Raw genomic sequence first — 12,350 nt, forward strand, 5'->3', positions numbered from 1 at the left:
CACCAATCACACCGTACAACTTGTGATATGAAACCCAGTTAACAGCATGATAACAGAGGAGCCTCTGAATAGATGGCTCACAACAAGAACCCGATTAGTTAACAATAACTATGTACAAGTATTGCAGACAATCCGCACTTGGGATGGGCGCCCAGCATCCACTACGGACTACGAGAAATAGAATTATCGGTAAGTAAATTCTTATTTTCTCTGACGTCCTAGTGGATGCTGGGAACTCCGTAAGGACCATGGGGATTATACCAAAGCTCCCAAACGGGCGGGAGAGTGCGGATGACTCTGCAGCACCGAATGAGAGAACTCCAGGTCCTCCTCAGCCAGGGTATCAAATTCATAGAATTTTGCAAACGTGTTTGCCCCTGACCAAGTAGCTGCTCGGCAAAGTTGTAAAGCCGAGACCCCTCGGGCAGCCGCCCAAGATGAGCCCACCTTCCTTGTGGAATGGGCTTTTATTGATTTAGGCTGCGGTCATCCTACCGCAGAATGCGCCAGCTGAATAGTGCTACAAATCCAGCGCGCAATAGACTGCTTAGAAGCAGGAGCACCCAGTTTGTTGGGTGCCATCAGGATAAACAGCGAGTCAGTTTTCCTGACTCCAGCCGTCCTGGAAAAATAAAATTTTCAGGGCCCTGACTACGTCCAGCAACTTGGAATCCTCCAAGTCCCTAGTAGCCGCAGGCACCACAATAGGTTGGTTCAAGTGAAAACCTGAGACCACCTTTGGGAGAAACTGAGGACGAGTCCTCAACTCTGCCCTATCCATATAGAAAATCAGATAAGGGCTTTTACATGACAAAGCCGCCAATTCTGACACACGCCTGGCCAAGGCCAAGGCCAACAGCATGACCACTTTCCACGCGAGATACTTTAGCTCCATAGTTTTAAGTGGCTCAACCAATGCGACTTTAGGAAATCCAACACCACGTTGAGATCCAAAAAGTGCCACAGGAGGCACAAAAGGAGGCTGAATATGTAGTACTCCTTTAACCAAAGTCTGAACTTCAGGCAGTGAAGCCAGTTCTTTCTGGAAGAAAATCGACAGAGCCGAAATCTGGACCTTGATGGACCCCAATTTGAGGCCCAAACGTCACCCCTGCTTGCAGGAAGTGCAGGAATCGACATAGTTGAAATTCCTCCGTCGGGGCCTTCATGGCCTCCCACCAAGCAACAAATTTTCGCCAAACGCGGCGATAATGTCTTGCGGTGACATCCTTCCTGGCTATGATCAGGGTAGGGATGACTTCCTTCGGAATACCCTTTTCCTTTAGGATCCGGTGTTCTACCGCCATGCCGTCAAACGCAGCCGCGGTAAGTCTTGGAACAGACAGGGTCCCTGCTGCAGCAGGTCTTGTCTAAGCGGCAGAGGCCAAGGATCCTCTGCCAGCATCTCTTGAAGTTCCGGGTACCAAGCTCTTCATGGCCAATCCGGAACCCCGAGTATGGTTTTCACTCCTCGCCTTCTTATTATTCTCAGTACCTTGGGTATGAGAGGTAGAGGAGGAGACACATAAACCGACTGGTACACCCACGGTGTCACTAGAGCGTCCCCAGCGATCGCCTGAGGGTCCCTTGACCTGGCGCAATATCTTTTCAACTTCTTGTTGAGGCGGGACGCCATCATGTCCACCCGTGGTCATTCCCAACGGTTTACCCGCATTTGGAAAACTTCTGAATGAAGTCCCCATTCTCCTGGGTGTAGGTCGCCCATCGGAGAATCCTTGTGGCTTCTGCCATCGCCATCCTGCTTCTTGTGCCGCCCTGTCTGTTTACATGGGCGACCGCCGTGATGTCGTCTGATTGGATCAGTACCGGCTGGTTCTGAAGCAGGGGCCTTGCTTGGCTTAGGGCATTGTAAATGGCCCTTCGCTGCAGAATATTTATGTGAAGCGAAATCTCCTTGGAAATTTCTTCCCTGTGTGACTGCACCCCAGCCCCGAAGGCTGGCATCCGTGGTCACCAGGACCCAGTCCTGTATTTCAGATCTGCGGCCCTCTAGTAGATGAGCCCTCTGCAGCCACCACAGCAGCGACACCCTGTTTCTTGCTGACAGGGTTATCCGCTGTTGTATCTGTAGATGGTACCCGGACCATTAGTCCCACAGGTCCCACTGGAACGTCCTTGCGTGGAGTCTTCCGAATGGAATTATGCTTCGTACGAAGCTACCATTTTTCCCAGGACTCGTGTGCATTGATGTACCGACACCTGTCCTGGTTTTAGGATGTCTCTGACTAGAGATGACAACTCCACGGCTTTTTCCACTGGAAGAAACACTCTTTTCTGGTCTGCGTTCAGAAACATTCCCAGGAACAGAAGACGTGTCGTCGGGACCAGCTGTGACTTTGGAATATTGAGAATCCAGTCGTGCTGTTGTAGCACTTCCCGAGAGAGTGCTACCCCCACTACCAACTGTTCTTTGGACCTCGCCTTTATCAGGAGATCGTCCAAGTACGGGATAATAAAAACTTCCTTCTTGCGAAGGAGTATCATCACTTCTGCCATTACCTAGGTAAAGACCTTCGGTGCCGTGGACAACTCCACCGGCCGCGTCTGGAACTGATAGTGACAGTCCTGTACCACATATCTGAGGTACTCCTGGTGAGGAGGGTAAATGGGGACATGCAGGTACGCATCCTTGATGTCCAGGGAGACCCTGTAATCCCCCTCGTCCAGGCTCGTAATATCCGCCCTGAGCGATTACATCTTGAACTTGAATCTTCTGATATAAAAGTTCAAGTATTTTAATTTCAAGATGGGTCTCACCGAAACGTTTCGGTACCACAACCACTGTGCAATAGTAACCCCTTCCTTGCTGAAGGAGGGCACCTCACCTTGACAATCACTTGTTGTGATTATAGTGTTGAATATCCACCAACACCGTCTCCCTGGCAGAGGGAGGTGCCGGTAAGGCAGATTTTAGGAAACGGCGGGGGGAAGAACGTCTCGAACTCCAGCCTGTACCCCTGAGATACTACTTGAAGGACCCAGGGATCCATGTGAGAGAGCCCACTGTCCGCTGAAATTTCTGAGACGGGCCCCCACCGTACCCGGGTCCGCCTGAGCAGCCCCCGCACCATGCTGTGGACCTACCGGACGCAGGGAGGACTTCTGCTCTTGGGAACAAGCTGTGTGTTGCAGCTTTTTCCTCTACCTTTGCCTCTCGGCAGAAAGCCCTCTTGCTTTTCTGGGGCCGAAAGGACTGTACTTGATGATACGGTGCTTTCTTTTGTTGTGGGGTAGCCTGTGGCAAAAAAATCGATTTCCCAACAGTAGCTGTGGAAACGAGGTCTGAAAAACCATCCCCAAACAGTTTTACCCCCTTATAGGGCAACTTCCATGTGCCGATTCGAGTCGGCATCGCCTGACCATTGCCAAGTCCATAACCCCCGTCTGGCGGCAATGGACCTAGCGCTTATTTTTTGATGCCAGCCGGCAAATATCCCTCTGTGCATCACGCATGTATAAGACCACATCTTTTATATGCTCTATTTTCAGCAAAATATTGTCCCTATCCATAGTTATTTTCCGACAGGGAATCTGACCACGCAGCGGGAGCACTGCACATCCATGCCGAAGCAACGGCTGGTCGCAATATAATGCCCTAGTGTGTGACTATATCTTATAGGGTAACCCTCTGCTTTCTATCAGCAGGTCCCTTCAGGGCGGCCGTATCCGGAGACGGTAGTGCCACCTTTTCTGATAAGCGTGTAAGCGCTGGATCTACCCTATGGGGTGTTTCCCCGCGTGACCTATCCTCTGGCAGGAAAGGGTACGCTGCCAATAACCGTTTTAGAAATTTCTTACCGGGGGAAGACCACTCTTCCTCACACACCTCATTTAATTTCTCAGATGCAGGAAAAACTACTAATAGTTTTCTCTCACCAAACACAATACCCTTTTATGTGGTACCTGGGGTATAATCATAAATGTGTAATACATTTTTCATTGCCTCAATCCTGTAACGGGTGGACCTATTTGGAGGGTACACCAGTCTCATCGACGTCGACACTGGAGTCAGTATCCGTGTCGACATCTGTGTCTGTTATCTGAGGTAGCGGGCGATTTTAGAGCCCCCCATGACATTTGAGACGCTGGAACAGGCACAAGCTGAGTAGCCGGCTGTTCTGTGTCGTCGACCTTTTATGTAAGGAGTTGACACTTTCACGTAATCCTTCCATAAGTTCAACCACACCGGTGTCGACCCCGCAGGGGGTGACAACATATTTACAGGCATTCGCTCCGCCTCCACCTCATTATCCTCCACATACCTGTCGACACAGCCGTACCGACACACAGCACACACACAGGGAATGCTCTGATAGAGGACAGGACCCCACAAAGCCCTTTGGGGAGACAGAGGGAGAGTATGCCAGCACACACCAGGGCGCTATATATCACAGGGATAGCACCTATAAAAAGTGTTTTCCCTTATAGCTGCATATATATATGTATACTGCGCCTAAATTGTGCCCCCCCTCTCTTTTTAACCCTTTCTGTAGTGTATTAACTGCAGGGAAGAGCCAGGGAGCTTCCCTCCAACGGAGCTGTGAGGGAAAAATGGCGCCAGTGTGCTAAAGGAGATAGCTCCGCCCCTTTTTCGCGGACTTTTCTCCCGCATTTTTATGGATTCTGGCAGGGGTTAATGTACATCCATATAGCCCTGGGGGTTATATGTGATGTATTTTTGCCAGCCAAGGTGTTAATATTGCTGCTCAGGGCGCCCCCCCCCCAGCGCCCTGCACCCATCAGTGACCGCAGTGTGAGGTGTGCATGAGGAGCAATGGCGCACAGCTGCAGTGCTGTGCGCTACCTTGATGAAGACTGATGTCTTCTGCCGCCGATTTTCCGGACCTCTTCTTGCTTCTGGCTCTGTAAGGGGGCCGGCGGCGCGGCTCTGGGACCGGACTCCGAGGCTGGGCCTGTGTTCAATCCCTCTGGAGCTAATGGTGTCCAGTAGCCTAAGAAGCCCAAGCTGGCTGCAAGCAGGCAGGTTCGCTTCTTCTCCCCTTAGTCCCTCGATGCAGTGAGCCTGTTGCCAGCAGGTCTCACTGAAAATAAAAAACCTAAAACTAACTTTTATCCAAGAAGCTCTGGAGAGCCCCCTAGATTGCACCCTGCTCGGTCGGGCACAAAAATCTAACTGAGGCTTGGAGGAGGGTCATAGGGGGAGGAGCCAGTGCACACCAGGTAGTCCTAAAGCTTTCTTTTTGTGCCCAGTCTCCTGCGGAGCCGCTATTCCCCATGGTCCTTACGGAGTTCCCAGCATCCACTAGGACGTCAGAGAAATAAAGTCAAGAGACCTCACAAATCATATAATTTCCTTTAAGCAATTATACGATCACTATGGATTGCTACTTAATAATTTATTTATTACCATTATTTATATAGCGCACACATATTCCGCAGCGCTTTACAAAGAATATTGGGCCAGTCACATCATTCCCTGCCACAGTGGAGCTTACACTCTATATTCCCTACCACGTGTACGTACACACACACTAGGGTTAATTTTGTTGGGATCCAATTAACCTACAAGTATATTTTTGGATTGTGGGAGATAACCGTAGTACCCGTAGGAAACCTATGCAAATACGGGGAGAATATACAAACTCCACACAGTTAGGGCCATGGTGAGAATTGAACCCATGACCTCAGTGCTGTGAGGCAGTAATGCTAACCATTACACCATCCGTACTGCCCACTACTTACGAATTACCATGGCTACTTGCCATCTTGTTACTCCAGGGTGCGGGCGCCTGCATCTGATTGCAGCGTAGCTGCCATTTATGCCACTTTCTGTTTTGATTTGTTTTTCACCAGAGATGCCCTGACCAAGATGAAGGATGTATATATGAAGAATCCTCAGATGGGAGATGCAGCCAGTGTGACTCAGAAACTAGTGGAGATTGGGAACAACATTGAAAAGCTGCGCGTGGAGGTGCACAAGTTTGAAGTGAGTGTAACTGTCCTTTATTTAGGGGCAGATTTAACAACGAGTGACACTTGTTATGAATGATAAATGGTTCTGCTCCTAATCCTAATGATGCTTTCTTATGTGTAAAAGCGGAGGACTCCCAGCATTGCATTTGCTTGTATGGTCTGCTCCAAACAACACGGTGGGTTAACTCTTCCTGATTTAGTTCTATACCATGAGGACGCGTTGTTCTCCCAAATGGGGTGTACTACGTTATACCGACGCTCGGGATCCCGGCGCCCAGCATACTGGCGCCATGATCCCGTCCTCCGTGCCTCCCCCCAAAAGAGTGATTGGTTTCTAACTTCCAGTTCAAAGCCATGAGCAGACCTGGAGTGTGCCCTTGCTTTCAGATTTCCTCTGTCAGACCATCATTGGTCTCCCATCCGGCTCCATCCACAGCATTCATTGCTTCCCGCACCCATGTCTGACATCCTGATGGTATGGAATGCCAAGCTCCTGTTGCACTTTGATTTTGGCCTCCCTGCTACTAGAACTGTGTCTCAAAGAGCTCTCGACTTGATTCTACCGCATCTGCATGTCTTCTATTGGCTTCGACTGGTGGATATGTTCTTCCCATCCTCCATTCTCCTATGCACCAGATTTGGGTTAGGGCCACCGGTCTAGTTTTATTACCTCCAGCTTCGACATTGGTTACTGACGACCAGTACCACCATTCCCGCTGTTTTCTGCACGCTCCCTCCCCAAGTGTTTACTAGGTTGCCTCATCTTCTTGTTGAGCCATATCCTATGGGTATTGGGGGTAATTCAGAGTTGATCGCAGCAGAAAATTTGTTAGCAGTTGGACAAAACCATGTGCGCTGCAGGTGGGGAGATATAACTGGTGCAGAGAGAGTTAGATTTGGGTGGGTTATATTGTTTCTGTGCAGGGTAAATAGTGGCTGCTTTATTTTTACACTATAATTTAGATTTCAGTGTGAATACATTCCACCCAAATCTAACTCTCTCTGCACATGTTACATCACCTAACAATACCCCCCCCCCCCCCTGCCCCTGCAGTGCACATGGGTTTTGCCCTACAGTTCCCAGGTCTGATCCCTATGTCCTTGGCCATATCTGCCAGGGCCACCATTGCTCAACATTGGATGTCCTCCTCTCGCCCCTCCTGCAAGGTCTGCACTAAAACACAAATAATTTCCATAAGGATGGGGAGGCTGACTTACCGGCGCCCCGCCATGTTGGCCAACCAGATGAGACTAAGTAACTTTGGGCGCGTTGGGTATGTTATGTCGACGGTCAGGATCTCAGCAGTCAGAATACCGACACCGGGATCCAGACCGCCGGAATGCCAGCTGGGTGGCTCACTACGCTCACCTCAGGTTCTATTCCCACTCTATGGGTGTTGTGGACCCCCACGAGTGGGGATAGCCCTGGGGCCGCTGCCGGCATTCTGGCGGTCCGGATCCTGGCATTGGTATTCTGACCGCGGGGCTATAAACTACATCCCCCTTGGGCAATTAAAATCGGTCACAGCTTTATTTATTAATCACACAATCACAACCAAAAACCAATTGCAGGGCAAGGAAAGAGAATCGGTGCATAAAGGCTTTCGACATTGTACCACCTGGGGATTGCCCATCCTAACCTTGTAAGGCACGCAACCACGCCCCCTTCCATTTTGGGACCACCTACCATCCGCACAGCACCCTCACCTGGCTCACAACCCGTATGGCCCCTGCCGCCGTATTGCTGGAACCAGGCGTGCGGCCACCTGTTGGTGAATATGCGATGCATTCTGACAATCCCCTGCTTTTCATCACTTGTACATCGCTCCCTCCTCATGTACATACTGTGACAACAAATACAACTGGCTGTGCAGGGAGGTAAGATGGCTCTTTTCTCCGGCTGCCCCCCCTCCCCTGCAATTATCCCCGCTGGCTGCCACTGGCAAAGCGGACAGGCCTGCCTGCAACCTCCCCCACCCCAGGGATTTGCACCGTTGGGACGCCCTTTTTTTATTTTGTATATTGGTGCAGGGCTACTACAGACGGTCACTGAAACGCATGGAGCAGGGCTACTACAGGAGGGCACTGAAAAACAAGGTGCAGGGCTACTTCAGGAGGACACTGAAACACATGGTGCAAGGCTACTACAGGAGGGCACTGAAACATAAGGTGCAGGGCTACTACAGGAGGACACTGAAACACATGGTGCAAGGCTACTACAGGAGGGCACTGAAACATAAGGTGCAGGGCTACTACAGGAGGGCACTGAAACACAAGGTGCAGGGCTACTACAGGAGGGCACTGAAACACAAGGTGCAGGGCTACTACAGGAGGGCACTGAAACGCATGGTGCAGGGCTACTACAGGAGGGCACTGAAACGCATGGTGCAGGGCTTGCTACAGGAGGGCACTGAAACACATGGTGCAGGGCTACTACAGGAGGGCACTGAAACGCATGGTGCAGGGCTACTACAGGAGGGCACTGAAACACATGGTGCAGGGCTACTACAGGAGGGCACTGAAACACAAGGTGCAGGGCTACTACAGGAGGGCACTGAAACGCATGGTGCAGGGCTACTACAGGAGGGCACTGAAACGCATGGTGCAGGGCTTGCTACAAGAGGGCACTGAAACACATAGTACAGGGCTACTACAGGAGGGCACTGAAACACAAGGTGCAGGGCTGCTACAGGAGGGCACTGAAATGCATGGTGCAGGGCTACTACAGGAGGGCACTGAAACGCATGGTGCAGGGCTACTACAGGAGGGCACTGAAACATGGTGCAGGGCTACTACAAGAGGGCACTGAAACACATGGTGCAGGGCTACTACAGGAGGGCACTGAAACGCATGGTGCAGGGCTACTACAGGAGGGCACTGAAACGCATGGTGCAGGGCTACTACAGGTGGGCGCTGAAACGCATGGTACAGGGCTACTACAGGAGGGCACTGAAACACAAGGTGCAGGGCTACTACAGGAGGTCACTGAAACACATGGTGCAGGGCTACTACAGGAGGGCACTGAAACACATGGTGCAGGGCTACTACAGGAGGACACTGAAAGACATTGTGCAGGGCTACCACAGGTGGGCGCTGAAACACATGGTACAGGGCTACTACAGGAGGGCACTGAAACACATTGTACAGGGCTACTACAGGAGGGCACTGAAACACAAGGTGCAGGGCTACTACAGGAGGGCACTGAAACACATGGTGCAGGGCTACTACAGGAGGGCACTGAAACGCATGGTGCAGGGCTACTACAGGAGGGCACTGAAACACATGGTACAGGGCTACTACAGGAGGGCACTGAAACACAAGGTGCAGAGCTACTACAGGAGGGCACTGAAACGCATGGTGCAGGGCTACTACAGGAGGGCACTGAAACGCATGGTGCAGGGCTTGCTACAAGAGGGCACTGAAACACATGGTACAGGGCTACTGCAGGAGGGCACTGAAACACAAGGTGCAGGGCTGCTACAGGAGGGCACTGAAACGCAAGGTGCAGAGCTGCTACAGGAGGGCACTGAAACACATGGTGCAAGGCTACTACAGGAGGGCACTGAAACACATGGTGCAAGGCTACTACAGTGGGGCACTGAAACACATGGTGCAGGGCTACTACAGGAGGGCACTGAAACACATGGTGCAGGGCTACTACAGGAGGGCACTGAAACGCATGGTGCAGGGCTTGCTACAAGAGGGCACTGAAACACATGGTACAGGGCTACTACAGGAGGGCACTGAAACACAAGGTGCAGGGCTGCTACAGGAGGGCACTGAAACGCAAGGTGCAGAGCTGCTACAGGAGGGCACTGAAACACATGGTGCAAGGCTACTACAGGAGGGCACTGAAACACATGGTGCAAGGCTACTACAGTGGGGCACTGAAACACATGGTGCAGGGCTACTACAGGAGGGCACTGAAACACATGGTGCAGGGCTACTACAGGAGGGCACTGAAACACATGGTGCAAGGCTACTACAGGAGGGCAATGAAATACAAGGTGCAGGGCTACTACAGGAGGGCACTGAAACAGATGGTGCAGGGCTACTACAGGAGGGCACTGAAACACAAGGTGCAGGGCTACTACAGGAGTGCACTGAAACACATCGTGCAGGGCTACTACAGGAGTGCACTGAAACACATTGTGCAGGGCTACTACAGGAGTGCACTGAAACGCATCGTGCAGGGCTACTACAGGAGGGCACTGAAACACATGGTGCAGGGCTACTACAGGAGGGTACTGAAACACATGGTGCAGGGCTACTACGGGAGGGCACTGAAACACATCGTGCAGGGCTACTACGGGAGGGCACTGAAACACATCGTGCAGGGCTACTACAGGAGGGCGCTGAAACGCATGGTGCAGGACTACTACAGGAGGGCACTGAAACACAAGGTGCAGGGCTACTACAGGAGGGTACTGAAACACATGGTGCAGGGCTACTACAGGAGGGCACTGAAACACATGGTGCAGGGCTACTACAGGAGGGCACTGAAACACATCATGCAGGGCTACTACAGGAGGGCGCTGAAACGCATGGTGCAGGACTACTACGGGAGGGTGCTGAAACACATGGTGCAGGGCTACTACAGGAGGGCACTGAAACACAAGGTGCAGGGCTGCTAAAGGAGGACACTGAAACACATATTGTGCAAGGGCTACTAAAGGTGGGCGCTGAAACACATGGTACAGGGCTACTACAGGAGGGCACTGAAACAAGGTGCAGGGCTACTACAGGAGGGCACTGAAACACATCGTGCAGGGCTACTACAGGAGGGCACTGAAACGCATGGTACAGGGCTACTACAGGAGGGCACTGAAACACAAGGTGCAGGGCTGCTACAGGAGGGCACTGAAACACAAGGTGCAGGGCTGCTACAGGGGGACACTGAAACACATGGTGCAGGGCTACGACAGGAGGGTACTGAAACACATGGTGCAGGGCTACTACAGGAGGAAACTGAAAGACATTGTGCAGGGCTAGTACAGGAGAACACTGAAACACATGGTGCAAGGCTACTACAGTGGGGCACTGAAACACATGGTGCAAGGCTACTACAGTGGGGCACTGAAACACATGGTGCAGGGCTACTACAGGAGGGCACTGAAACAAGGTGCAGGGCTACTACAGGATGGCACTGAAACACATGGTGCAGGGCTACTACAGGAGTGCACTGAAACACATCGTGCAGGGCTACTACAGGAGTGCATTGAAACACATTGTGCAGGGCTACTACAGGAGTGCACTGAAACACATCGTGCAGGGCTACTACAGGAGGGCACTGAAACACAAGGTGCAGGGCTACTACAGGAGGGCACTGAAACACATCGTGCAGGGCTACTACAGGAGGGCACTGAAACACATGGTGCAGGGCTACGACAGGAGGGTACTGAAACACATGGTGCAGGGCTACTACAGGAGGGCGCTGAAACACAAGGTGCAGGACTACTACGGGAGGGTGTTGAAACACATGGTGCAGGGCTACTACAGGAGGGCACTGAAACACAAGGTGTAGGGCTGCTATAGGAGGGCACTGAAACACATGGTGCAGGGCTACTACAGGAGGGCACTGAAACACAAGGTGCAGGGCTACTATAGGAGGGCACTGAAACGCAAGGTGCAGGGCTACTACAGGAGGGCACTGAAACGCATGGTGCAGGGCTTGCTACAAGAGGACACTGAAACACATGGTACAGGGCTACTACAGGTGGGCACTGAAACACAAGGTGCAGGGCTGCTACAGGAGGGCACTGAAACACAAGGTGCAGGGCTGCTACAAGAGGACAGTGAAACACATTGTGCAGGGCTATTACAGGAGGGCGCTGAAACACATGGTACAGGGCTACTACAGGAGGGCACTGAAACACAAGGTGCAGGGCTATTACAGGAGGGCACTGAAACGCATGGTGCAGGGCTACTACAGGAGGGTACTGAAACGCATGGTGCAGGGCTTGCCACAAGAGGGCACTGAAACACATGATACAGGGCTACTACAGGAGGGCATTGAAACGCAAGGGGCAGGGCTGCTACAGGAGGACACTGAAACACATGGTGCAGGGCTACGACAGGAGGGCACTGAAACGCAAGGTGCAGGGCTGCTACAGGAGGACACTGAAACACATGGTGCAGGGCTACGACAGGAGGGTACTGAAACACATGGTGCAGGGCTACTACAGGAGGACACTGAAACACATGGTGCAGGGCTACGACAGGAGGGCACTGAAACGCAAGGTGCAGGGCTGCTACAGGAGGACACTGAAACACATGGTGCAGAGCTGCTACAGGAGGACACTGAAAGACATTGTGCAGGGCTACTACAGGAGAACACTGAAAGACATGGTGCAAGGCTACTACATTGGGGCACTGAAACACATGGTGCAAGGCTA

The 12,350-nt window shown here is 51.9% G+C and overlaps 1 protein-coding gene and 1 long non-coding RNA gene across 17 annotated transcripts in view; one reads left to right on the forward strand and one right to left on the reverse strand.

Annotated features, from left to right (window-relative positions):
- Positions 1-12,350, forward strand: part of FNBP1 (formin binding protein 1) — a 390,370-nt gene that overhangs the window by 359,314 nt on the left and 18,706 nt on the right. For all 16 annotated transcript variants that reach the window (XM_063936685.1, XM_063936686.1, XM_063936688.1 and 13 more), the window contains one exon: positions 5,836-5,968. In XM_063936685.1, the coding sequence (XP_063792755.1) occupies positions 5,836-5,968 (133 nt within the window). The remainder of the gene's footprint in view (positions 1-5,835; positions 5,969-12,350) is intronic.
- Positions 1-12,350, reverse strand: part of LOC134948611 (uncharacterized) — an 83,361-nt gene that overhangs the window by 2,395 nt on the left and 68,616 nt on the right. The window lies entirely within an intron of this gene.

The sequence above is a fragment of the Pseudophryne corroboree genome, chromosome 8, assembly GCF_028390025.1.
Source record: "Pseudophryne corroboree isolate aPseCor3 chromosome 8, aPseCor3.hap2, whole genome shotgun sequence".
NCBI lineage: Eukaryota > Metazoa > Chordata > Amphibia > Anura > Myobatrachidae > Pseudophryne > Pseudophryne corroboree.